Here is a 27507-nt window from a genome sequence, read left to right as displayed (position 1 = left end):
TGAGACATAAGGAAACTAAAGGGCAAAAGGTTATAATACATTGTTCAAGGTCAAATAGCTAATAAGTAGCAGAGAAGCATGGAAGCTCAAGTCTTGCCCATTTTCAAAGGCCACTGTTTCTTCTATCATGCCATAGTGCTATTATTTAACAACACCAAAAAAAAATGTGTAGAATAACCTATTAAGTAACACAAAATAAAAGTTACCCAGTGATTGCAAAAGCACACCTGCCTAAGAACAAGGAATATGGTTAATCTAAAGTAGCTGAATTGTCATGGAGCTCTGCTAAATTCCAGCATACTGTGACAATATAACTTGAATAATTTCTTTTTTTTTTTTTTAACTTGAGTAATTTCTAAAGGCCCCTTCTTCAGATTTTATTTATTTATTCCTGACAGACACAGAGACAGAGAGGCAGACACAGGCAGAGGGAGAAGCAGACTCCATGCAGGGAGCCCAACGCAGGATTCAATCCCGGGTCTCCAGGATTACACCCCAGGCCGAAGACGGTGCTAAACCGCTGAGCCACCAGGGCTGCCCTAAAGGCCCCTTCTTCAGGACAGTGGTCAAGATTGCTACCCAGGCCCAGGCCCTACTAGGGAAGATCACTTGAAGCCCCAAGGCTGTTTTCCAGATCTCCAAAAAAAGACATTTGGTTTTAGAGCTCTCTCAGCCAACATACCTGACCAGCACATCCTCCCCAGTCAACTCTCTGAGGAGCTGGGTTACCAACCCACTGGTGGTACAGTAGGTTAAAGATTCTGGTGACACAGAAGAAATCTCTACAATTAACTGAAAGAAGAAAAAAAAAAAAAAAAAACAAAAACAGAAAAAGCAAAAAGGTCTTAACAGCCGCAAATCTGTTAGAGTTCATTTTAAATTAAACACAGGACTAGGCACTTTTGTAAAATTGAGTTTTTTAAAAAATCAATTTTTTGTCTCCATAAGCAGAAAAACTTAATTGAACCCATAAGAATTACTTCGACACAGAAATACTCTATTATATCTGATTGTATCTGTGTTTTTTATTTTTTAAGAAATCACCAAATCATTAATCAGAATACAAAAGCCTGAATCAGCAAAATGATTGTTAAAAATCATTCATTCATACATTCTCTTAGTCATTCACTCATTCCACAAGCCTGAGGGCTTTCTGAGAGATATAGGACACTGAAGGATTTTAAGCAGAGGAATGATAGAATCAGATTTGAGTTTTTAAAAGATTATCCTGACTGCATCTGAAAATAGACAAGTGGTATAAACATGAGAAGAGACCAGTCTGGATGCAAATATAGTAGTCCAGGTGAGAGAAACTGGTAGTTTTTTTTTTTTTTTTTAAGATTTTATTTATTCATGAGAGACACAGAGAGTGAGTCAGAGACACAGGCAGAGGGAGAAGCAGGTTCCCTGCAGGGAGCCCGATATGGACTCGATCCCAGGTCTCCAGGATCAGGCCCTGGGCCGAAGGCGGCGCTAAACCCCTGGCCACCCGGGCTGCCCAGAAACTGGTAGTTTAAACTAAAGCGGTGGTAGCTATATCAAGGAAGAGAAATGCATGATTTATTTTTTATTTTTATTTTTTAAGTGCATGATTTTTAAGTAAAACTGACAGTATGATGACCTAATGGATATGTGGTAGGGAGAGCAAGGCCTCCTACAGAGCCAGTCTGTTGCTATTTTTTATTAGAGCATGGGCTGGGTAAAGAAGCTTAGGAGTTTAGGGACGCCTGGGTGGCTCAGTGGTTGAGTGTCTGCCTTTGGCTCAGGGTGTGATCCTGGAGTCCTGGGATCAAGTCCTGCTCGGGCTCCCCCGCAGGGAGCCTGTTTCTCCCTCTGCCTGTGTCTCTGCCTCTCTCTCTGGGTCTCTCATAAATAAATAAATAAAATCTTAAAAAAAAAAAAAAAAAAGCAGCTTAGGAGTTTGGTTTGAGTATGAGTGTGAGGGGCCTAGAATACATAGGTCCAAAGAGGGAACAGTCAGTAGGCAGTTGGACGTGAAGGTCTGAGCTCAGAAGAGAGGTCTGGGTTGGAGGTCTATGAAGTCATCCCATGTAGATGGGAACTGAAATCATAGGATGAATAAAATTGCCTAGAAATGAATGTATAATGAGAAGAGGGTTTGGGAATTTACCTTCATGAATTCCAAAAATTAAAAGTTCAACAGAGGATAATGAACCAGGAGACAGAGAAGAAACAGCTAGAGAGGCAGAAGGGAAACCTGGATAGCATGGTATTAAGATATGCCCAGTAAGAAAGTGTTTTAAATAGGGAATCAGACTGTCAAGGGTTCCATTTTTAATATGCAGCCTCTTAACTATATGGCTTGGGTCAGCTACTGTATCAATAGTGAAGTTAGTGATAATCATGTGTAGGGTTTACCATAAAAATGGACAATATAAGTGGAGATTCAGCAAGTGGGTGCAAAGGAGTCATTTCTTCATCTCAGTACTATTTCAAAGTCCAGTTTTAACATTATCTTCTATTATAGTACTTTATGTAGTCTGCCATAATAATTTTTTAGATGACTGCCTGACACATTAGGCTGAGGGTTCACCTCCACGTACCCAGCTATTGAATATAGGGCCTTACAAAGCCTAGATGCTCAATAGATGGATGTTAACAAGACATCTTGCCTTTCAGTGGTAGCTCTATTGCATTCTGAATGGTAGGCATGAGAAGGGGTGCCTGCGGGGCTCAGTCGGTGGAGTGTCCAACTCTTGATTTCAGCTCAGGTCATGATTTCAGGGTCGTGAGATCAAGCCCTGCGCTGGGCTCTATGCTGAGCTTGGAGGCTGCTTGCGATTCTCTCTCTCTCTCTCTCTCTCTGCCCCTCCCCCAGCATTCATGCTCTCTCTCTCAAATACAAAACAAAACAAAACTGCCTGCTTTAGTCTTACCTCATATACTCTGTATCGAACGATGTCGTTTGTTTTCATTACCCTTTTCAGATCATCCAGCAGATTGCTTTCAAATAAAGCCTCCAGTCCAGCTTGGGTTAGTGATATTTTTGACAGGGATTTAATGGCCTTATAAGGAAAGAAAATACCTCTTAAGTCATAAAGATGCAGAATACTTAATAACTACTTCATGAGATGGATGTGAAATTAGTGTGTGGAATGCATCGTGCTCAATGAGCACTATGTTTTAGTTATCATTATTTTAAACTGAAAAAGATACATGTATTCCCTATAGAAAATGCATGATGTGGGCAGCCTGGGTGGCTCAGTGGTTTAGCGCTGCCTTCAGCTCAGGTCGTGATCCTGGAGACCTGGGACCGAGTCCCATGTCAGGTTCCCTGCATGGAGCCTGCTTCTCCCTCTGCCTGTGTCTCTGCCTCTCTCTCCGTGTCTCTCATGAATAAATAAAATCTTAAAAAAACAAAAACGGATGGCGTAAATTTTCTTATCAAGCAACCTAATATAAGTTCCATGATGAATAATTTAGATATGTGTATTTTAGAAAACAGAAGGGGTTTACTGGTATTTATATGACACCATTTACTTATCTGATACCATCTATATGAGGTTGCAAATTCAACTATACAAATCATCCATCCTAAACTTCCACCCCTCAATCCAGAAGGTGTTCCTTTGTTTTAGGATACTCTGTGTGCTTAGGCTGATGGTTCTAGGTGACTCACCGCTTTAGCTACAGACAGATTGTCTCCACCAATACAATAAACGATCTGTTTTAGTAATTCGCCATTATTTAGAATCTCAGTAACAGCATCAGAATTCTCAACAATTCTTCCGACCTGAAATAAAAATGCAATCAGAAATTCCCTTAGTGTGCATTTATCTTAGGAGTCACTGATTCAGCTCTAAGACAAGCCATTAAAAATTCCAAATGGAAAAAAAAAATTCCAAATGACCCAAATTCATTAAAGCTGAAGACACTCATGATATAGGCACAATACTGAAAAGAAAGACAAAAGTTAACAGTAGGTAAAAAATAGAGACACTCCAGTGAAAGAAGACAACACAAATTCTAGTTCTATCAATTTTTAGCTACAGACCCTGAGCAAATTAACTAACTTCTTTAGTTAATTCTTTACAGCTTTCTATCTGTAAAATGTGATCATAATACTTAACTGCAGGGTAGTTATGACGATGGAAGGAAACTAAATAGGAAAATTACCTAGTATGGCGTCTAGCACATAAATGGTCAGAGAATCAATCAACACTTTCTCCTTTTTTGTTGAAATAATACCTTCAGGTGAGAAGAAGAAAAACAGTACTTGATGCCTCCTAGATAACTAACTGCTTGGGTACTAACATCTCAACAATATAATCCTTAGCAGCAACTCTTCACCCAAATAGTATTTTGGTTACTAGGGTTGTAAGAGTTACTGTCTCAATTTCTTGGTTTGGTGACCTTTACAATAGCACCTTTTTTATGCCCCTATAATAAGAACTAATTTGGCAATTACTTCCTCTAGATTAGGAGCTCCCTGAGGGGAGGAAAGAGGCTCTATTTATCTTGCTAGCTCTAACAACATATGGTACAATGCCTGGCATGTACAAGGAATTCAGCCAGCATTTGATGAATGAGTATTTCAGACAATACTTACTAGAACCCCTTACTTTAGCCTGGATGCTCCTGCTTATAGTTAGCTATGCACACTAGAACAGACGAGACACCTCCTAGGGACACAGAGAGATCATGTTTTGTCTGTTTTTGGCACCCAACACAGAGCCTGGTCCAGAGCAGGCGGTCACCTAAATATCAGTTTCCTTATTATGTGCTAGTAAAATTTCATACCTGGGATAGAGTCAGAATTTTTACGGAATCATCAGGATGAGTCAGTCCCTTCTGAAGGTCAGCTCCGAGGTTCCGGGCTATGTGAACCGGCTCCATAGCTTGGAGCAATCTCTCCAGAATGGATACACACAAAGTGGTCTGTTCCCTAAAGGAAATGTCATAGGTCTCATTAGTTTGTGTCCTGCCAGGTACGAAGTAACAACCTGAAGCCTGGCTCAATGAAGGTCTCTTCCACACCAGACTTCCTTTAATTTTTTTTTTTTAATTTTTATTTATTTATGATAGTCACAGAGAGAGAGAGGCAGAGACACAGGCAGAGAGAGAAGCAGGCTCCATGCACCGGGAGCTTCGATCCCGGGTCTCCAGGATCGCGCCCTGGGCCAAAGGCAGGCGCCAAACCGCTGCGCCACCCAGGGATCCCACCAGACTTCCTTTAAAATACTAACTTCTACTAATTTATTAAGCATTTATTAAGTACCTATTATGTGCCATGCCTATACTGGTACTACAAAGAAGGATAATATATATTCTCTAGCCTCAACAAGCTCAGTCTAATGGAAAATACAGAAAAACAGAAGGGCAACTATAATTCAGGTGGGTAAATATTATAGGTTAGGGTTGGAAATTCTGGGAGCTCATAAAAGAACCCAGGGATCAAGGAGCCCTCCCAGAGGGGGTAATAGCTGAACTAAATTTTAAGAAAAAGTGGGAATTATCTAGAAAGACAAAGGTGTTCTTCCAGGTAGAAGGACATGAAGGGGTAGAGGAATGAGGTAGTGTTATACATTCAAGCAAGTACAGGGAGCTCCATATAACTGGGGTAAGAATGGGAGAGAAGTGGGGATAAGGTAAAAGGGGAGGTATATACAGGGAGAAATGAAACAGGAAAGATGCACAGAAGCCAGACTCTGATGGGGTCTTTTTTTTTTTATCATCTACAGAATTCAGACTTTTTCCAGAAAGCAATGGCAAGCCACAAAGTGGTTTTAAGCAGAAAGTAACTGATGAGATCTGACTTGAGGAAATTATTCTGTATTAGTTAGAGAAATAATTTTTCCGTTAGAAGGCAGGTGGCGAGGGAGTGAAACAGTGTAGTAAGAAGAGATGGAGAGGTGGGAAAAGATTCACGAGGAATTAGAGATGTGAATTAATCAGAACTTGATGACTACCAGTTGTGGATATAGAAGGTATTTCAAGAATCACTTTTTCTCCTAATGGGCAGTACGTGTAAATAGCTCAGGCACTCATATACTATTAACGGAATATACAATTAAAGTGATTGGACTTTTCTAAAAGTTGATTAAGGGGCACCTTGGTGACTCAGCGGTTGAGTGTCTGCCCTTGGCTCAGGGTGTGAACCTGGGATCCTGGGACCGAGTCCCACATTGGGCTCCCCGCAGGGAATGCTTCTCCCTCTCCTTATGTCTCTGCCTCTGTGTGTCTCTCAGGAATAAATAAAATCTTTAAAAATATAAAAGTTGATTAAGCAATAGATGTAAAAAACCTTAAAAATGGACATAACTTTTTTAACTTTGGGATTCCACTTTGTATAAACTGCACCTAAGGGAGTAATTAACAGTGTTTATACCCAAGATAACTGAAACCATATATGCACACAAGAATTTGTATGTGGATATTCACAGCAATAGAAACAACCCAAATGTCCAGCAATTAATGAGTGGATGAACATAACCTAGTTTAATCATACAACAGGATATTATACAACACGGATGAAGTGTGGGAATATTACTCTAAAAGGAGCGGGACATAAAAAGCTTCTTTTTGATGATGATTGCATTTATATGAATGTCCAGAAGAGACAAATCCACAGAGACAGAGAACAGATTCCTGGTTGTCAGGGGCTGGGGGAGGGGCAGAGAGGAGGAAGGGGGAGGAGCGTCTGTTCATGGATATGGGCTTCTTTACTATTTTAACCATTTTTTTTAAACCATTTTTTTATTATACAGTTCTGTGTATCAAAGTTCATTCACATTGTTGGGCAAGCGTCACCATCAACCACCTCCAGAACATTTTCATCTTCCCAAATGGAAAATGTGCAGCACTGTAGGAGGGATGCAGAGATGAACAAAATATGGGCCCTGCCTTCAAAGAATTATCCAACTAGAAGCAAACATGGAAAGAACCATAACATAATGCAACAGGGTCAAGCATCATTAGCAGAAATAATGATACTGTGACAATGTCTCTCAGGAGATCTGAGGACCAGTCACTTGAAACTAGAGTGGCCAAATGAGACTTTTTGGAGGTGACAGCACTTTACCTGAGCTTTAAAGAATAAAGGAATTTGGAGAGAGGGAGGGCGTTTCAGTTAGAAGGATTGGCCTGCACAAAGTTAGGAAAAGTGCCAAGTCATGCACAAGGGAAAGTAAATGGTGCCACACGGTAGCTGAAGCAGATGAAATATTTGTAGAGGATGGAGGGAAAAGACAGGCTGGAAAAGTAGGATGGAAATATACTGTAAGGGCCCAAATGCCAGGAAAATAAGTCATGATTTTACACTGTAGACAATGGGAAACCATGGAAAATATTTGAGACAAATGACCTAAGAAGTTAACTGTGGTTGCCGTGTGGGAAAAACATGCTGGACAAGGAAGCTTCAAGGTAATGAGTCAGACTAATGCAAGAGACCTAGCAAGAGGGAGAAAATGAGGGCCTGAAATAAAGGACACAGAAAAGGGGGCACCTGGGTGGCTCAGTAATTGAGCATCAGCCTTTAGCTCAGGGCGTGACCCTGGGGTCCTGGGATCGAGTCCTGCATTAGGTCCCTGCATGGAGCCTGCTTCTCCCTCTGCCTGGGTCTCTGCCTCTCTCTGTGTCTCTCATGAATGTGAATAAAGAAAACCTTAAAAAAAAAAAAAAGATTTCGTAGGCAGAACGGAATAATATTAACTGATGGATTTAATGTAGTGGACCACGTATTCCACCAGGAATCTCAGGAGGTTACAGCCAAGAAATCCCCCTGAAATCCTGTGATTTTTTTTTTTTTTTTTTTTTACCTTTTCAAGTAGAAGGGTCACTTTTACATTTCTGGATGACAAACATTTGTAAGCCGCTTTATTTTTTTAAGATTTTATTTGTTTATTTATTCATGAGAGAGAGAGGCAGAGACACAGTCAGAGGGAGAAGCAGGCTCCGTGCAGGGAGGCTGAGCTGGGACTTGATCCCGGGTCTCCAGGATCGCGCCCTGAGCCGAAGGCGGCGCCAAACCACTGAGCCACCCGGGCTGCTTTGTAAACCGTTTTAATTGATCAAATACAGGGGATCCCTGGGTGGCTCAGCGGTTTAGCACCTTTGGTCCAGGGCATGACCCCGGGGTCCCGGGATCGAGTCCCACGTCGGGCTCCCTGCGTGGAGCCTGCTTCTCCCTCTCCCTGTGTCTCTGCTTCTCTCTCTCATAAATAAATAAAATGTCAAAAAAAAAAAAGATCAAATACAAAGAGCTTTTTAATCAAACAGTACGGATGTGCACAAAATGAAAAAAGTCGCCACCCTAAGCCCGACCTCTACACTCAGAATTCTGCTGCACCGGGATCCCTGGGTGGCGCAGCGGTTTGGCGCCTGCCTTTGGCCCGGGGCGCGATCCTGGAGACCCGGGATCGAATCCCACGTCGGGCTCCCGGTGCGTGGAGCCTGCTTCTCCCTCTGCCTGTGTCTCTGCCTCTCTCCTTCTCTGTGACTGTCATAAATAAAAAATTAAAAAAAAAAATTCTGCTGCACCTCCCACTGTGTTACACCAGCCAGTGTAGGGGGGTGGGGCGAGGGGGCCTGAAATATCAAAAAAAAAACCAAAAAAAAAACACCACGCCCCATTTCGGGATCATAAACTGCTGCAACGTTCCTTTTTCTCCAACAACAACATCAAGAGATTTTTTTCCGTGTCCACGTAGAGAGATCTAACCCCGATGTTTCTCATAGCCGCACAGGGCCGGAAATCATGGACTTCCAGGGTCTCTAGTTTGCCCGCTGCCCCCTGTTGTGCGTTTCCCTCCCCATCCCGCACATTTCGCGGGGATCGGAAACAACGAACATTTAAAGTGCGGACGGATCTTGCCGGACTGCAAGAAGATCGTCCCCGCCCCCGACTTTCTGGAAGACGTCGTCTACGTATTAGCGCCTGAGAGCCAGGCCGAGGGGCACCGGCGCCCCGCGGGGCCCGACGCGGCCGGGGTCGCGGGGCCGCGGGGCCGCGGGGCCGCGGGGTCGCGGGGTCACGGCCGGGCCGCCGGCAGCCGCTCCGCCGCCGAGCCCGGGCGCCCCCCAGGCGGGCAGCCCGCCCCGCTGCACGTCCCGCCTCCGGGGCTCCGGCCCGGGGCCCTCCCGCCGACTCCCGCGGCCTCCCCCAGCGGGCACAGCCGGGCCGCTCCGCCGCGCGCCGGGGGCGGCTCACCGATGGTCCTCGTGGAGCAGGGAGAAGAGCGGGCCGAGGCGCAGCTCCGCCGCCGGCGCCCGCAGCTCGCCCAGCGGCACGGTCTGCAGCACCGAGTGCAGCGCGCGCAGCTCCTCCAGCGGCGCCTCCAGCCGCGACAGCTCCCGCAGCAGCGCCAGCGCCTGGGCCGCCATGGCGCCCTCCCGCGGGGGTCCGGCTCCCGCTCCCGCCCCCGCTCCCGCCCCCGCTCCCGCTCCCGCTCTCGCGGCCGCCCCAAGCCTCGCGAGATCCGCCAGCGCGCAGCCCCGCCCCCCGCGTTCCGGCCGCGCCAATAGCGGTGTGGGGCCGCCGGGCCGCGCGCGCTCGCGGGCCGCCAAGCCTCGCGAGGCCCGCCAGGGCGCAGCCCCGCCCCCCGGGTTCCGGCCGGGCCCGCCGGCCGCGCCCGGCCGCGCCCAATAGCGATGTGGGGCCGGCGGGCCGCGCGCGCTCGGGGCCCGCCAAGCCTCGCGAGACCGGGGCCGAGCGGGGTCGCGGCCGGGCGTCATCGGGGGCGTCACCGGGGGCGTCACCGGGGGCGCCGCCGGGCGGGAGGCGCGGGCCGGCTGTGCGGTCGGCGTGCGCGTCTCCCGCGGCGGGCGGAGGCCGCCAGATGCCCGGCAAGCGCCGCGGGGACGATGAGGACCCCCGCGGGCCCAAGCGGCGTCGCGGGCGGCCCCCGGGGCCCAAGGCCAGGCTGTCGGCGGCCGCGAGGGCGGCGGTGGTGGAGGCGGCGGCGGCCTGGGCGGCGGCCGAGGCCTCGCCGGGCGGCGCCGACGCCGTGGGCCTCCTGCTCCCGGGCCAGACGCGGGTGAAGCGGCGGCGGCGGGTCATGGCCCTGGAGGACAAGATGAAGGTCCTGGAGAAGCTGGAGGAGGGCGCGAGCAACACGGACGTGGGGCGCCTGTTCGGCGTCCACGAGTCCACCGTGCGCACCATCAAGAGGAACGAGGCGGCCATCAGGGCGAGCATGGAGAGCGTGTCGCCCGTCTGCGCCAAGGTGCTGTGCGTCCCCCGCGACGCCAACATCGAGAAGATGGAGACCGCGCTGACCTTCTGGGTGGAGGACCAGACCATCGGGGGGCGGCCCCTGACGCTCAAGGCCATCTGCAGCCAGGCCAAGCGCATCTACAAGCAGCTGGTGGAGACCACCGGCAAGGGCAACCCCGACAAGTTCCACGCGAGCAAGGGGTGGTTTGAGAAGTTCAGACACCGCTACAGCCTGCGGAATTCGAGGCTGATGGGGGAGGAAGAGCCGCTGGACGCCCAGTCGGCGCCCAGGTATTCCAAGCAGGTCCAGAGACTGATCAGGGCCAGGGGCTACGTGCCGCAGCAGGTCTTCAACGCCGAGGAGACGAGCCTGTTCTGGAAGTGCATGCCCTCGCGTACCTTCCGGGAAAAGGACAAGAACCCCGAAAGCTTAGAGGAAGCCAAGGACAGGATCTCCCTCATTTTCTGTGCCAATGCCGCCGGCGACAAAATGATCAAGCCCTTGCTGCTTTATAAAGACCCCAATCCCGCCTGTCTTCTGGAAAAGGACAAGAAGCGCCTTCCTGTGTTCTGGCGGTCACACCCCAGAGTGTCATTGACCGCGGCCCTCTTTTTGGACTGGTTTCATAACTGTTTCATCCACCAGGCCCGGAGTTATTTGATAGAAAAAAACCTCGAGTTCAGGGTGTTGCTGATTTTGGACAGGGGTCCCAATCACCCAGACTCCTTATTCTTTGCTCACCCTAATGTTGATATTGTGTTTCTCCCTCTGGAAGGCACTAGCTACCTTCAGCCCTTGGATCAGGGTATAATTGAAGCATTCAGGAGGTACTACACCAAGCATATGTTCGACCACTTTGCCGACTGTATGGAAAAAAACCCTTGTCTTACTTTGAAAGAAACGTGGCAACAGTACAACATTGCTGATGCTTTGGTCGTGATAAAAGAGGCAATGGATGACATAAAACCGGCCGCTCTTAATAAAGCCTGGTGGAAACTTTGGGATGATGTTGTGAACGATTATGCGTGCTTCCCCAGAGCTAATGAGGAAGTTGCAAAAATCATAGAGTCTGCAAAACGGATGGACTTCAAATTCCTTGACATCCAAGAGGGTGAAATTAACGAGCTGCTCAAGTTCCAGGCTTTGGCCATAACTGAGAGAGAGTCTGCGTCAGTAAACACAGAAGAAGACAAGTCCCCGGAACCAGAGGTAAAGATGAATCTGAGGAAATTGAATGCTGTCTTACGCCAGGCCTCAGACCTCATTGATGCTGCGATTGATATGGATCCTTTCCTGGACAGAAGTTTGGCCTTTAAAAAAGACTTCAATAAATTGTTATATACTTATAAAGAGGTGCAAAAGAACCTACAAAATAAAGCAAAAGGGTTGAAGAAAGAAAATGAAGACCCGAGCAAAGAGGAGGAAATGTGGGCGAAGGAGATGGATGCAGAATCAGAGTCTGAAGGGGAGTCTGAATCTGAATCTGAGCCTAACTCTGAATCTGAATCCCATAACGAGGAGAAGGTAGAGGGAAAGAGGGGGGATAAGAAGCCTCCAGAAGAAGGTCCTGGACCCTCTGGCAGTGGCACTGAGACTCTTACTATATCTGAAGAATCTGCCAAAGTCATAAGTGCAGAGCTGGACTTTTGGAATCTAACCCTGGAATTGAATCTGGAGAGAGTAGAAGTGCCTGAGTTAAAGGAAGAAGAGAATCCAGAGGCAGTTCCTTCCAAATGATAGCTCATGTCTTGCCATTCTTCCCTTGTTGCCCCAACATCCACCTTCATCATGACCATCCTTACCATCACCAGCCACACATCCGTATCATTTAGTCACTCAACAGACATTTATTGAGCATATGCTGTGTGGGGTCCTGTGCTAAACTTGGGGACATCATCTCAGGAAATCATCTCAGGATCTAAGGTAAATGGTCATTAACAGTGGCTGCATGTCTTACTAATGTAATAGGTATAAGAGATCACAGTCTTGATTTTCCTGGACTTTGGATAGAAAGGTTTTCTTAGGACCACAGCCTCATTTTCTCTAACCCAGTTTTTCCACAGACACCAAGTTCTTCAATCACAAATGGAGATTTTTCTGGGTTGACCATGGTAGTTTGAGATTACTTGCATTTATTGTTTGTTGGCTTGTCTTTTAGAAGGCTTTATTTTCAAGTAATCTCTACACCTAACGTGGGACTCGAACTCAAAACCCTGAGATCAAGAATCGCATGCACTGCCACTTAGCCAGCCAGGAGTCCTGAAACTGCGTGCTTTTGAAAAGCTGACGCTCTTACGTGGATTTTGTTAGTCCTCACTTTAGACCCGTGGAGGTGATATTAGCCCTTCCTTTTTTCTTTTTCTTTTTTATTTTATTTTATTTATTTATGATAGTCACACAGAATGAGAGAGAGAGAGGCAGAGAGAGACACAGGGCAGAGGGAGAAGCAGGCTCCATGCACCGGGAGCCCGACGTGGGATTCGATCCCGGGTCTCCGGGATCGCGCCCTGGGCCAAGGGCAGGCGCCAAACCGCTGCGCCACCCAGGGATCCCTAGCCCTTCCTTTACCAGCCCTCGCCCGCCAGAGCTCAGAGGGGTTACGGAATTGGCCCGAGTCTTCACAGCTAACCATGTAAATGATAAGACCAGGGCTGCAACTGATCACTGCTTTGTCAGACACTGCTGGAGGTGTGGGCCTTTAAGAAGTTTAGAGTCCCAAGGAATGAGACAGACAGTTAACAGACAATTAAACACAAAGGCTGTGAACTGGCAGCCTGCAAGCTAGATTTGGCTAACAGATGTGTTTTGTTTCGTCTCCCCCAGCATACAACATTTCCCCGGCTCGTTAAGGTTCTGTGTACGTACAGTTCACCAATGTTAAGTGTATAGTTTGTTCAATTTTTTTTAAACACTTGTGTAACCACTACCACCATCAAGATATAGAACATTTTCCTTAAGTTAAAAAAGTTCACTTGTGTCCTTGTGTACTCAGTCCCTTACCCTGCCCCAGAAATATTTAAAAATTAAGATATTTTGCATAAAAAAAGCTGGATTAAAAAATTGCACACCCTGGCAACAGTGGTCTCTGCATTCCCGAAGGGCGACAGCCAGTCATTAGCTTGCTGCTTTTCTTGTTTGTTTGCAGCTCTCCATAGTTGCTCATGTTGAGTGCGGCAACAAGTGTGTACCAAGTGCCTTAGGGGAAATAGAGGACTGTGGGATTAACCCTGCAGAAAGCTGCTCAGAGCAGCTGGCCTAGAAAGATGAATGAGTTCATCGGGAGAGCAGGTGGGAACAAGAGTATTTTAAGCCAAGGAGAATTAGATGGGAGATCCTGGGAGGAGGAGGTGCTGTGGGGGATAGGAAGGCAGCTGTGTGTGTAGGTGTGGGTGTGCGCATGCGTGTGTGCATGTGTGCTTCACTTGTTTCTGTTGGCAGGACGGGCCCCTGTGAAGTGGAAGAGTTTCGTGTATGTGTATTAGCATTTGTGTGCCGTGGTTTCTGGAAGTTTTACGTATCTAAGAAACGTAGATCTTTCTATCTGCACATGCAGGGATCTTACCTTTTTTTGTTGTTACAACGGGAAGGGAAAATTAGTATTTTTGCAGGGGTTGTAGGTCCGCCTGTGGTGTTTGGGTTTTTGTTTCTAGGAAGAGAACCGCCTAGTGAGAATTGAGAATTACTCCCTCTTTCCCTGCGCTCCCCCCACCCTCCCGGGCCAGCCTGGCTGGGGCCTGGCTAGGCAGTGGGGCAGGCAGCAGGTGGTGAGGGGAGAGGGCCGTGGAGGCCCCGGTGCCCGCCCATCAGCCTGCAGCCCAGCCCGAGTTTGCTAGGCTGTGCTACTAAATTCCCGGCGACGCCATGGACAGGCTGGGCTCACGGTGCCCTCTGCCAGGCAGCCTGCGGCCCTCCGTCCTTACGTGCCTCCTGGTGAGTGCCCCTGCTGACTCGGAACCCTCTCTCCCCTAAACCTCCAACCTGGATATTGAGGGAAGAAGGTGCATTTCTTTTTTCTACTTCTGGGATTTTGAGCTGGGAGCAGGCAGGGAGGCGGTGGCAGGGGCCATCCCTGGAGACACCTGTGTCCTGGAGAGCATAGTGTGCCTCTGAGGATGAGCAGCAACCCTTCCCTGCCCAGCTTGTGAGGAGGAGTGAGGGGCAGCCTCTCATTGCCTGGATGGTCCGGGCGCTGAAGGGTGCCTGCTGGCGAGTTCTCATCTAAGGGTCGCAGGGTAGGGTCTTCTCTTTCTCTTGCAGTCACCATCTCAGTTTTCTGCATTTGGGGAAGACTTTTGTTTTCTCATCTCTGAAATATCTTAAAATGTTAAAACTGGAAGTGGCCACAGAGTCCCGCCAGTGGTGGTGGAGGCGGCGGTGGTGGGGGTCGAGCGGGAGGTGGAAAGAACCAGAGGAGACGGTCAGAAGTCTTGCTGCCCACTTTTGGGTGATTTCTTCTCTGTGGCCCTTACCTTCCTCATCTGAAAAGTTGGCACAAATCAGTGGCTCTTAACCTTTTTGGAACTGTATAATCTATTTGTATGTGCGTCTGAGTGTGTGAAAGTTCTGGATTTGTACCCAAGGAAAATGTATAAACACAGCGTAGCACTCAATTCCAGAGTATCACAGGTTCCTTAAAATTAGGTCAATTACAAGGTTAGAACCACTGGTTGGTTTCTGAGGCCCCTTCTACCTTAACACAGATCATAAAGGCCATCGTAATCTCTTAAAAGCTATGTAAATATTGCAGCACCAAAGAAAAGACAATGAGATATGAACCAAAAGGATACATTAAATATTTTAAAAGAATGCAAAATTAGAAAAAGTGTATAGTGAAAGGTAAGTATGAAAATGTCATAAAGACTTCAAAAATTATACTAAATATTTTTCTATTATGTTTCTTATGGGGAATATCGTGATGTGTATATTTTCCATCAATTTTGTGCTCATAGAATGTCACAGAATATGTCCTTATATATATTGTAGTGCACCCTTGGCTCCAGACCGGCCTCTCGTGCTTCTGGTACATTGTTGCTAGGTCCGCAAACATCTCTGGAACCTGTACACTCCCTGTCAAGGGTGGGAAAGTCCTGGGTACGTGGAAGTGACTGAGGCTGAAGAGCTCATGCCTGATGGGGGAACGTGTAAACAGCTCTCTCTGCTTCACCGTGATCAGCGGCACAACGGAAGGGCGTGAGCAGCAGCCCTGGCCTCTACCTGCTAGATGCCAGGAGTATCTCCTCCCAGTGTGACAGTCAGAATTGTCTCCAGGCGTTGTCAGATGTCCCCCAGGGGGCAACCACTGGAGTATGTGAAGCTGAGTGATTCCCCTAAACCCATTCCTGGTCATGCTCACTGCAGTTCAGAGAATCCAGAACGGGATGCAGGAGCCTTGCAATCAAGTCTTGGTTCTGTCCAGAGTTTCTGTATGTTCTGTCTCAGTTAACCTTGTTTGTGAAGTACGGGGTCATCTAGATCCCTGAGGGCCCATTCACCTCTTAGCATTTTGACTCTGAGAGTTTCAGTACATCTTAGGTGAGTTGGTAGTTGGTCCTGTAAGCTCCGTTTTCCACTGATTCCTACTGGCCGAAATGTCCGAGGTCCTCCTTGGGAAGGGCTTTTTGGTTGGGGGACAGGCCACTGCCCCTTTTGTCTGGAGTCTGTGCCAGACGCCACATTAGAGTTGTTGGAGACTTACAGTGTTCCAGCACGTTCAGTTCTCTGCTCGAAGCCAATAGTGGGTGACCCCTTCACTGTTTAGCCTTAATAACCACACCTTGCTGGTGGATTAATTCACCGGTCTACAAGTGTTTATGGTGAACCTGCTGTGTGCCATGAACTGCTCTGAGGATGCAGTGATGAGCGCAGCACGGTCCTTTCTGTATTGGATTAGTGATTACAGAGTCTTTCTCCTACCTGGCTTGAACCCAGGGCAACTCTGAGGTAGGCAGCAGAAGCATCAGAATCCGCATTCTCTAGATAGCAGTTGCAGAAGGGAGAGGAAATCCCCTAACCTTGTCAGAGGCCACAGGCAGTTAGCAGTGCCCGCACTAGGATCTAAATCCTGCTCTCTAGTGCCTTTTTTTTTTTTCTTACAGTCAATTAAGTAGTCATTAAAAAACACGTGCAATAAAAGCTTCCTTGAAAAGTGTGGTTCTTTTGTTCTTGCACGGTCACCGGTTTAGTTCAGAGGACTGGTATTTTGACTTGGAGGTGTTGGTGGAGGTAGTAGGAGGGAATGAGCAACCCTGCCCAGACAGGCCTCTAGTCAAACTGAAGCTCCAAACATAAAAACGCTGCTCAGGCCCTGCCAAGAAGTAGGAGCCAGGCCCCAGGCAATAAATAACGTGGGAGGAGTGGGAGGACAGAGGCTTATTTGAGTGAGGCCGGAGCCGCGGGCGGGGGGCGGGAGAAGCGCCCTTCTGTTCAGCCTGGCCTGAGTCACCGTGGGCCTCCTTGCAAGTTGTCTCTCTCCTGCTACTGGCTCCGCGGTCTCCTGCCAGTAGAGAGCCCTGGAATGGAAGCTGTTCTCCAGTTGTGTCTAGTTCCTCTTATTTTAAATGTTTATCATTAAAATAGTAAGAACAATTGTATCTCGAGTGTCTTTTGCTCTCACGTTATCACTGCCATCTTCTTTGCTCGAGATCTTAAGGTCTGTTTCCTAGATCTCCCTCGGCTGCCTTCTGGTCACTCCTCTCTCTCTCCCGTTACTCTGCTCTCTGCTCAGCTCGACCGTGTTTAATACTCCCCTCCTTAAAAAGCCTCTGAAAGCACCCTGTCTCATGAGTACAAACCTCTAACTCCTCTCTCTGCCCCTTTTCTGTATGAGGCTAGCCCGGCTCCTTCACTCCTGGTATTATGCCTGCGGGTTAGGCTGGATAGCTCATCCGTCCTTAAACACCTCTTGAGTTAGTGCACGTTACCGTTTACTAGGAGTACCTCCCTCTCCTCTTGTAAACCTACGTATTATTTCAAATGCAACTTAGATGGTACCTCTTCTCTGAAGCCTTTTCTGCTCCCTCAGGTACAGCCTTCCTGTAGGTCCCACCACCTCTCAGTTACAGCAGCACAGGTTATGTTACCTCGAATTAGGCTCCCGTTACCCCTGGACTACCCACGGGGCCTGCACAGACACACGTGAGTGGAGGGCAGATTAACTCCCTACAATGTCAATAGACGTAAGAGCCTATCATTCCTAATAACCCCCATAGGATGACAGCAGTTCAGTGGATTTCAGTTGGCATTACCTCCAACAGCGGTTTTGTCCAATAAGAATGGATTTCTGCTCATCCAGACTTGGTTCCTAATCGTGGCTTTGCCAATTACAAGCTATGTGATCTTTTTTTTTTTTTTAAAGATTTTATTTATTTATTCATAGACACACAGAGAGAGAGGCAGAGACACAGGCAGAGGGAGAAGCAGGCTCCATGCAGGGAGCCCGACGTGGGACTCGATCCCGGGTCTCCAGGATCACACCCCAGGCTGCAGGCAGCGCCAAACCGCTGCGCCACTGGGGCTGCCCCAAGCTATGTGATCTTGATTTCTCCATTTTTTTTTTTTATCACCTGCAAAATGTAGAGGAAAATATTTAGGCACAAAAACTTTATTTAAGTGCTAAAGCTCAATAGAGATACCAGGAATTATTTTGTGGATGGGGAATGGGGCTGAAAAAGTGATGCTTAGCCCTGGTTCCAATTTGCTTGAGTGGGCAGATCGTGAATTGGCCATGTCGCTGCTGACCTGTGCTTTTCTTTCCCTGCCATGTAGATCCTGACAGCTTCTTTCGTGTCATACCCCATGCTCAGGACCCTTAGCCTGCAGCTCCACTCAGCCGTCACCGGCAGCTATGTCTCCGGCACTTATTCCGTCGTCTTTGTGAACTGTCCCAACGAGCAAATTGCCAGAGAGATTGCCAGGTATGGTGAAGGGGCTTAGGTGCTGCCTAATGGCGACCACAGTAAAGTTAGGTAGCCGTCCATGACCTCCTGTACTTACCGTGTGTGTGTGTGTGTGTGTGTGTGTGTGTGTGTGTGGTGTGGTGGAAACTCGGAAGATTTGCTCCCAGCAACTTTAAGTACTCAAACTTATTTTGAAGTCTTGGTTTTGAATGTTTCATGAACTGCTTTTCTTGTGTAAATTCTTCTATTTGCTCCGTTTTTTGTCTCTCTTGGTTATTGACCTGCCCCAGTTACTTTGTGATCGTGACCTCTCTCATCTTTGTAGTCGTGCTTGTGGGGAGGTGCAGAGCCGCTGCCAGGAACTGGCATCATGCAGCACTGTTTTCAGTGTGGGTGAGGGCTGGGGACCCCTAGAAACTGCCCTCCTGGCACACTTAGCACTCCTGCGTGGTGACAGACACCCCGTGATTGCTGCCTGGGCCCTGGGAGATTTCGGGGGCCCGCCTCCCGCTGCAGCATCGCCCCTACTCACCTAGACGGTTGCCTCCAGGTTGCTGCCTGCTGTGGTTCCCGCCACCTCCAGACAGGGTCTGTTGCTCTCAGGTCCTGTGGCAGGTCCCCTGCACACTGCCCTTCGTGCCTCAGGGCGCCCTTTTCTTCCTTGGGGCTTCCTTGTCGTCGCTGGTGCATAGTGTGTTCTTAGTGTGGGTGGGCACGGCTGAGTCGAGAGTATTTGCTGTGGTCTCTAGGTGAGGCTGCAGTGTCTGTGTGGCCCACCTGCCTGAGCTGCAAGTCTGAAGTGGAGCCATTAGGGATATGGCTGGTGAGCTCTCACTCAACCTGTTTTATCTAGTATTTTTTTTTTTTTATTAATGGCTTTGATAGAAAAGAGGCAGACAGGTTTAGTTTCCAGGATTTACAGAAGGGTACATAGTGGGGAGGCCCCCTCAACAGGAGCAGGCGGGAAGCCCAGCCTAGCTACAGAACCAGCACTGAGGCCGGGCTCTTCGCTCCGGACCAGTCTGTCTTCTCCGGGTGCTCTAGAGTTAGTCTGCTGGCTCCGAGTCCTGGGTCAGTTCAGTTCTGGTTCCTGGCAGGTTCTTACATCTCTTCATTGACAGATGCATTCTTAAAGAATTAACTAGAAATAATCTCTTATTGGGGCCAGGGTGAAAATCCTGAATGTGGAGTCAGGAGACCTGGATTCTAGTGTCCTCTCTGGTGGCAACTCCACCCGTGACCTTCTCTGGGCTTCGATCTCCTGTATGTCGAGGAAAGTGGATCACAGCGGGTATGAACACGTAAACCTACAGGCAGGCCCCTCAGTGAGCCAGGTGGGCTGGGGTGTCATGAGGGCGGGTGATGGTGGATAGCAGCCCTGGGTCTTCCTGTGTGTTGGAATGAAGGAGGGCGGCGGGAACTGTGTGGACCTGAGACGCGGGTGTCACGCCTCAGGGGAGTGGCCACTGCTCCGCTCTAGTTAAATGTGACCTTGGAGGACTGTGGTTCACGTGTCATAAGACTCATTTTCTAGTGAGAAGCTAGATAATCTGTATTTTTTGAGTGTGAAATATCCTGATAATAAATATCAGTAACAAAATAAAGACTTTTTAAAAACGTTGTAGAGAGCATAACCATGTTACGTGGCCTGTGATTTACTAGTCTGAACCGTGCGGTTTCCCGAGGCCCTAGTAGCTCTGCACGTCTCCATCCTGTGCTCTCCTTCGCTGAGCGTGAGGGCTCCGGCTCCCATCTGTGTCTGTGTGCGCATGCGCGTGCTCTCAGTCAGCTGATGTGCTCTCTTCTGCCCTCACCCTCTCTGGTTTTTTTGTTTTTGTTTTTGTTTGGTTTCTTTGGTCATAGGGTCTTTTTGAATAACACAGTCCTCCATATTTCTAGTCTTTTACCTGTGGACAGGCTGCTGTGATCGCACCGGGGACTTCACATTCTGGGTCTTTGAGACAATGGGATTATTCTTTTTAAAGGTTTAACTCCCTCCCTGTGTTTCCTCACCACCTTCAGGAGCAATAAAGTGTAATTTCTCAGTGGACAATTGAGTAAGACTTGCCACAGTTGCTTAAACAGATTTGTGCCATGTGCCTCTCCTTACAGTCAGGGATTTCTTTAGCTCTGGAACTTTCCAGGGGAATGCCACATTAAGGTGGGGCCTTAAATAGAGCACTGTTGAGCCTGGAACTCATGGAAGAGAAAGTAGGTCAGTTCTCTTGGCAGCAGCTGAGGACAGGCGGGATGGGTGAGCAGGGCTCAGATGAGGTTTATCTGGCTGACTCCAAGCATTTCAGAGAAGAGAGACCTGAGAAAGGTTTGTCAGGGCCTGCCTGCTTCTGAGGGCTTCCAGTTTTGATGCTTGGGAATGTCCTTTGCGTGGGTGATTTGGTGGTGCTCCTGTTTCCGTGACACCTGCACTAATTCAGGCACGTCTGACTGTTTTTGCTGGGGCTCTGCACAGGAATCGGAACATCACACCAGGAATTCCAACCCGTGGTCTGTCCAGAGATATCCTAGAGGTCTGCAGAGTGGTGACTGTGCTCTTAGGACCATGGTAGAAACCTTTCCATGAAAAGAGATGAAAAGAGCCTATATTTGCCAAACACAAGATATGATGTGGGGTTTTTTGCTTCTCCTTGGCGTTACGGCTGTTCTGTGTGGTCACGTGGGTATCTGTAGATCAGAAGTAGGGGGTGTCAGCCTGATACATACCTGGGAGACAAAAGCAGAAGACGGTGGTAGGAAGGAATGATGGTGAAAAGTTGGAAACCGCTGACTGAACCGGCCCGTTACTGTGCAGCAGGATGTCAGCTTGAGTGAGGGGGCAGGCCTGTCTCCGATATGTGCTCAAATACTTATTCAGACACCCCATGATTGCTGCCTGGGCCCTGGGAGATTTCGGGGGCCCGCTCTGAAAGAAAGAACGTGGTTAGGGTCACAGAGCCATGCACTGCAGGGTCGGGAGTGGAATCCAGGTCTGTGTCCTGTGTCCAGTGTTAATCAGTTCCCCTTCCCCAAGCAGACTGGGCCTGTCCTTAAAACCATCTTGCCGTAGCCGCTTCCTTCCTTTTCTCCCCACCCAGAGAAGGACTAATGAGCAGCGCTGTCTTTAGGTGTCTGTGCATGGTGGTTATGGGATGAGTTGGTTTGAGGAGGGAGAGGCACTCTAAATGGTTATCTGCGTAGACTATGGTTTCCTGGGTAATTCCCAGGAAGTCCCGTCCCTTGTTCCTTAAGATGTTGGGTACTTACCCCAGTGACGGTCCCTCTTTCTGTTGTAGGGCTATCTTGGATAAGAAGCTGGCTGCCTCTGTGAACATCCTGCCCAAGGCATCCTCGCTGTGAGTTTTGCTATCGCCTGTGGAAGGATGTGGGGACTGCTGGGTCAGGCCCCGGCTGGTAGGAAGAGCACTGAACTAATGGGAGATTGTCAAAGAGCAACTCAAAGGCATTTGCTTAATGAACAGTTCATTGTTAATTTATATTCAGAGGAAGTCAACTAGGGGATTTACATCAACCAACAAAAGCAAAAGTAGGCTGTGTATGGAGAAGCGAGGAAAAAGCTGTAGTTTAGAAATAGTGAATCTTGTCTGCACAGTCTTTGTTTAAATTAGTCGGCTTGCTATTAGCAAAAAAGTCTGACTGGGCATTCCATCCCTGAGTAAGCCTCCTAGGGATATCAAAGAAAATAATTCCCACTGCTTTTGAATTCTCTGGAAAACTTTGAGGGGTTGGCTGATGTGACAAGCTATCTCTGTGTTTTCTCCCTTTCATTTCATTGACACCCTCACTATAGTTAATTCTGGTCTATTCCATTTCCCTCATCAAAATACGTCAGCATCCCGGGACTAGCTGTGCAGGTAGATTGATGGACTTCTTTAAGAGACGGTGAGCCTCTCACTCCCAGGAGCGTTCGGGCAGCTGCTAGAAGCATGCATTAGAGTGGTTGGACTAGGTGACCTCTGGGGACCAGGCAATCTAGACATGTTTGTGTGGGCTTGGAAAGATTGTAAAGTTTCCACCTTGGTAAGTCACTTGATTGGGCCAGGTTTGTCATCTCAGCGAGCTCATCTTGTAAGCATAATAATATGGTTTTGTTCCCTTTTCCAGGTACTTCTGGAATGGAGAAATCGAAGAAGCCACTGAGATCCTGTTGGTGAGTGAGGATGGGGGTTGGGGCCTTGATATGGGAAGAGTGAGACCAAGGCCTTTTCCCAGGTTCCAATTAAAATTGAGCAAAGATCAGTCAGCTGAGGTTCTTGCCCCAAAACAGATGCCCTAGGCTAATTTGCGAATGCACCGGTGCCCTGTCACCTGGAGGAGTGCTATTCCTGAGTGGCCAGGTGGACGAGTAGCTGCAGCACTGGGGCTGAGGTCTTTCTTAAAGCGGGACTTTTTTTCTTTTACAGCTAATAAAGACAAAGACTTCCAAGGTCCACGTGCTGTCCGGCTATATCAGGTAATGCTGGCCTCTCTTCTCAGCCAGGGGATGCACTGGGAACTAAGTGAATGAGCTTCAAAGGCAAGAGACCTGGAGCCTAGTCACCAGCCTCCCACATGACCCCAGGCATGTACCTGGCCCTCAGATTCTCTGTTTGTGCAATGAGAGGGTGGCATGGGTTAGTGGAGATAGTGGTTCTCCAAATTTTGGACTCAGGATCCTTTTACACGTTTAAATATTATCAAGGACCCAGAGGAGCTTTGTTTATGTGGGTTATATTTAAGTTTATTGTATTAGAAATTAAAACTGAGAAGTTAAAAGTTTTTAGTTCTTTTAAAGTAACAACAGTAGGGGTGCCTGGGTGGCTCAGTTGGTTAAGCATCCAGTTCTTTTTTTTTTTTTTTAATTTTTTTAATTTTTACTTATTTATGATAGTCACACACACACACACACACACAGAGAGAGAGAGAGAGAGAGAGAGAGAGAGAGGCAGAGACACAGGCAGAGGGAGAAGCAGGCTCCATGCACCGGGAGCCCGATGTGGGACTCGATCCCGGGTCTCCAAGATCGCGCCCCGGGCCAAAGGCAGGCGCTAAACCGCTGCGCCACCCGGGGATCCCAAGCATCCAGTTCTTGATTTCAGCACATGACCCATGATCTCAGGGTCCTGGGATTGAGCCCCTCATCAGGCTCTGCACTGGGCGTGGAGATTCTCTCCCTCCCTATCCCTCTGCACACTTACCCCAGAATAAACAAACATGTACACTAATGTGTGTCCCTAAAATAAGAAAATTCATTATCCTCAGTCACTGGATAAAATTATTCCAACTCCAAATGTTTAAGCATGTGCGTGTGTGTGTGGTGATTCACTAAGCATGCTGTCTCATGAGAACTTGACAGTGACTTTTTAACTGGAAAGGAAACAGGGAATTATCACCCCCATTTGACAGATGGGAGACTGAGGCCCAAGGCCTCGTATATATTCGGTCTGAGAAGTAAAGAGAACTTGCATTGTGTGCTGAGGGCCAGGTGAAAGAAACGGAGAGAAGGAGAGATCCCTGTGGGTTTGGATGGTCGAGGAAGAGCCGTTGAAGAAGGTCAGTGGTTGAGTTGGGCCTTGAGGGATAGGTAGGCTTTTAAGTGATCCACAGAGAACTTTCTAGGTGAAGAGAATCCGGAGGTATTGGGGATGGTGGCTTGTTTGGGGAAGGCGCAAGACCGGAGCCCAGCGCTGGTCAGTATACCAGGAGAGTGCTTCCTGTGCCCCGTTCAACTTAATCCTTGGCGATCTAGTCACAGAGGGACAATTTTTATCCTCTCTTTGTAGGGCCTTTGGAGAAATTAGGTGATCTGTCCATAGTTCCATAGCTGTAAGGGGCAGGCTGAGAATTGGGACCCAGGACCGTGAGACTCTGAAGCCATCTGGCCCAACTCCTCCCTTGTTGACAGATGGCAAACAGGCTCCGGGGCGGTGGGCGTCGGCGCTGGACGGCGGGCTGCCGGGCACGTCGCGTGAGGCTTTCCAGTCGGGCCTAGTTGCATAGGCTGATTGTAATCATAGTCACTCACGGGCTCTGCTTTCTTTCCAAAGGTTGGTGCATCCTTTTGAAATCCCAGAGGTCTTCAGTCTTCCCGTGGACCAAGGAGATGTCCGCTATTTCAAGTGGCTGGAGGAGGGCATGGAGGAGGACTGAGGGGGGGGCTTTCGTGTCTCCTGACGGCTGCCACCCGCCTGCAGCGCTGCACTCTGGGGACGGGGAGCCTCTCTCTGTTTCCAGGCACCTCTGGATTCTGTGTCTTTGTCAGCGTGGAAGCGCTAAGGAACTTGAGAGGCCGAAGGTCTGAGCCCTGAGGCTGGAAGAGGAGGCGGGTTGGTCGCTGAGCAAGAACCCGGTGGAACTTGGCTCTTCTTCATGCCTCAGGGTGGCCAGGGGGTGGGAAGGCGAGGACGGTTATGTGGGGAGGCCACGGGGAGGTGGCAGTGAGGGTGACTTTGTCCTCGGCTCCTTCAGTCACTGCGCCTACAGGGCCCAGGATCTACTCTCCTGCTTCTCGGGAGGAGGAATGGACTGGTGAGCTACACCCGAGGCGTAGGACGAGGGTCGCCTTCTAGGGGGCTGGCAGGCACTCCGTCCAAGAGGATGAATTGCTAATGGTAGAGTCTCAGGGACGAGCAGGGTTATTCCTTGAAACTGAGGATGGAACTTGTTTTTCCTGAGTCTGAGGAGGTGGGAGGGGGCTTCGTGAATGTGGGTAGGTCCGGGGGCATAGTAGGTAGTAGACACAGCCTCGTGGCTGGGAAGTAGGTCCAGACGCTCCCCTAGCCTGGCCGCGACAGGTATTGGGAGGCTCAGGGGCCCCGCTCATTGGAGACCTAGGCCCTGAGCCCGTGCTCTAACCTTGTCGCCTGAGCATTGACGCTGAGCATCCTTAAGTGGAAAGGCCCCTAGGGAACTGCCAGGCCAGTATTTCCAGACTTGTTCTCCTGGGCCTTAGAGGTTGACAGAAGGCACCCTGGGTGCTTCCTGGGTGGGGCTCAGGGTGTGAGGCCCCCACCCGTACCTCAGCCAGTATAACTGCCTTTTATTATTATTTATTAAGCTTCCTTGTAAGATTTGGGTTTTGAGGGGTTTTGTTTTCCGTAAGTTTTCTCTGTCATAACAAAAGCTAGTAAACCAGTAGTCGAAGCTGCTCTCCATTTTATAGATGACCGAAGGAGACAACGGCAGTGAGGCCCAGCCAGGGGTGGCGTGTCAGGGATGGTAAAGCCAAGCCTGCTCGCCCCGTGCGTGCTGCTCCTGCACCTGCTCCCCGGGTCTCAGGCGGAGGAGGGCAGCGAAGCAGAGCCCTTCGGGGTGAGAGGCCTGGAGCTGGGCCCCCTCCATGAACCGTCCCAAGGTAACCCCGCTCTGGGGAGACCCGTGGGCGGCTTGGGTGGGGGCCCACAGACCTCTGGATTCCTGGGTCTCCCTAGAAGGAAGGGTATAGTACGTGGGGGGGCTTCCAGGCTCTGGTTCCGACACGGACTGTCCTTAACCCTTGGTTCCTCCAGAGATACGAGGGAGGCTCTCCCAGGCCCTGGTGTGAGCCCTGCTGGGGACTTAAGGCCGAGGCGCTTCAGAGGTCCAGGAGAGCCTTTTGTAGTAGCCAGGGGGACTCCGGGGGGCTGCCTCAGCAGAGGGACAGAGAATGGAAATGGCAGTGTCCCTTTTTTTTTTTTTTTTTGCAAGTTTCTGATACACCGGGAAATTGTGTATGAAGCCATCCCGCTGAATCCCAAAGCCATGCTTTGGGGACCCCAGAGGGACGGCCCCTGTTGCTCTCAGGTTAGAGCCCGGTTCCTTGGCCTGGCCTTCAAGGCCCTTCAGAGCCTTGCCTGACCTCACTTTTCCATCTTCACCTTCCGCCTCTCCTTGCCCACCGTGCCAGGGAGATGGCCCCAGGGTGCGAGGTGAAGTGTTGCTGTGTCGGGGCGCCCCGTCAGCCTAGAGCACCCTGCTGCGCGAGCCCTTGAAGTCTGGCCGCTCCTTCGGAGGCCGGCTCCCCCGGCAGGGAGGAAGCTCTCCGGCCTCAGGGTCCCCGCTATCCCTGTGTCCTGGGCAGCCTCCTGTTTTAGACCTTGAGCTGCCTGAGGTCAAGGCCGTGTCTGAACCTGTTTGATCTCTTGCATAGGGTTGGCGACTATTTCCAAAGTTGAGGTTTCAAGGATTTGAATAAAGCTTTCTCTGTAGCCCACGGTTACTAATTTATGGAATTGACGAAATCCAGCCTTTTTCCTTTGAACTTTCTTTAAGTGGGATTAGTTCCAAAGGAGGTCTTCTCCCTATCTCTGGCCTTCATCGGGGCACCTGTGCTGCCTGCGCATGGAAGGCTGTTTCCTGGGGGACTCCGGCTGCCTTGGGCACAGCTGGCTGCAGGACATGGACAGGAGAAGACAGACACCGGCTCCCTGCCTCTGCTCTCCTCGGGTCTCCACGATATTTTATCCTCTCTCTTTTTTTTTTAATTCTATTTATTTATCCATGAGGGACACAGAGAGAGAGAGAGAGAGAGGCAGAGACACAGGCAGAGGGAGAAGCAGGCTCCTTGCAGGGGGCCCGATGCGGGACTCGATCCCAGGACCCGGGGGTCGCTCAACCGCTGAGCCCCCCGGGCTGCCGTATTTTATCCTTCTAACTCCATGTTCTCCTCGGCTGGCAGCTAGCTCCTGAGATCAGAGCGCGTGACACTTAGGTGGCAGGAGGCTGTGAACTCCCGTGTCCGATTCTAGAGCTGATGCTCTTACTGCCTCCTTCAGAGAAGTGGGACATGTCCCTTCACAGGCCAGATGCCCAGGGAGCCTGCTGTAGGCAACTCTAGGAGAAGGGTTGTAGTTACTCTGCAGTTCTGGGGGCTGGTGACAGGATCCTCCTCCTGCACACGAGGGAACAGATCTAGAGGAGTTGCCTAGATTTTGCACGTGTGCATGACTCCCAGCCTACCTCCCCTAGACCCTGTCCCCACGAGTGGTGCTGTGGGGCTGGGCTAGGGCCTGGACTAGCGGCTCCACGCAGGCGTGGCTTCCCAGCGTTTCTCAGGAAAGGTCTGTCTTTTGAATCCACAATCCCCAGATAAATCACTTGAGGAAATGAGAAAAATAATAAATTCTCTGTGAATACTAAAGCTTAGGAGGGTACAGATGTTAACTGGTTTGAGGGAATCCATCTTTATGAGATAAAACAAGAGCGAGAAACCCCACCACGCGGAGTTGAGGGTGAAGGAACCGGCCGGAGCGTGCAGGAGGGAAAGGATTGCCGTAGACTCAGCCTTGCTTGCGGCCGCTGCCGTGCCCCAGGTGCCCCAGGTGTGCGTCTAGCATTGTCTGCTACAAACTGAGCTATTTTTGCAGATCAGTTTATATACACAGTTTACTTTATACAAGTCCTGTGAGCTTTGTTTGAAGAGATAAGCTTTGGAAACAAAATAAATTTTAATTTAGCAATTTTGA

General features: G+C 49.2%; 3 protein-coding genes across 6 annotated transcripts in view; 2 read left to right on the top strand and 1 right to left on the bottom strand.

Annotated features, from left to right (window-relative positions):
* The window catches only part of PSMD5 (proteasome 26S subunit, non-ATPase 5), an 18128-nt gene extending 8744 nt beyond the window's left edge, over positions 1 to 9384 (bottom strand). The window contains exons 1-5 of the mRNA XM_055302115.1: positions 9170 to 9384; positions 4762 to 4906; positions 3641 to 3754; positions 2898 to 3026; positions 683 to 792 (exon numbers count right to left, since the gene is read on the bottom strand). Of these exons, the coding sequence (XP_055158090.1) occupies positions 683 to 792; positions 2898 to 3026; positions 3641 to 3754; positions 4762 to 4906; positions 9170 to 9342 (671 nt within the window). The 5' untranslated portion in view covers positions 9343 to 9384. The remainder of the gene's footprint in view (positions 1 to 682; positions 793 to 2897; positions 3027 to 3640; positions 3755 to 4761; positions 4907 to 9169) is intronic.
* On the top strand, positions 9341 to 17309 carry LOC129494936 (tigger transposable element-derived protein 1-like). Its single transcript, XM_055302191.1, has 3 exons — positions 9341 to 9359; positions 9427 to 12098; positions 15159 to 17309. The coding sequence occupies exons 1-2, from the start codon at positions 9341 to 9343 to the stop codon at positions 11910 to 11912; spliced, it is 2505 nt and encodes an 834-aa protein (XP_055158166.1). The 3' UTR covers positions 11913 to 12098; positions 15159 to 17309.
* Positions 12105 to 27507, top strand: LOC129494889 (protein CutA homolog). Of its 4 annotated transcripts, none has more exons than XM_055302113.1 (7): positions 12105 to 13463; positions 17940 to 18088; positions 19239 to 19361; positions 21361 to 21420; positions 22190 to 22235; positions 22489 to 22538; positions 24112 to 27507. In XM_055302113.1, the coding sequence occupies exons 1-7, from the start codon at positions 13443 to 13445 to the stop codon at positions 24212 to 24214; spliced, it is 552 nt and encodes a 183-aa protein (XP_055158088.1). In that variant the 5' UTR covers positions 12105 to 13442; the 3' UTR covers positions 24215 to 27507. The 4 variants fall into 4 exon arrangements, with proteins under 4 accessions (XP_055158088.1, XP_055158086.1, XP_055158089.1 ...); XM_055302111.1 differs by lacking the exon at positions 12105 to 13463 and adding an exon at positions 13474 to 13644; XM_055302112.1 differs by lacking the exon at positions 12105 to 13463 and adding an exon at positions 13659 to 14105.

Source organism: Nyctereutes procyonoides, unplaced genomic scaffold, assembly GCF_905146905.1.
Source record: "Nyctereutes procyonoides isolate TBG_1078 unplaced genomic scaffold, NYPRO_anot_genome, whole genome shotgun sequence".
Taxonomy (NCBI): Eukaryota; Metazoa; Chordata; class Mammalia; order Carnivora; family Canidae; genus Nyctereutes; species Nyctereutes procyonoides.
This window is presented reverse-complemented; position numbering and strand designations above follow the sequence as displayed.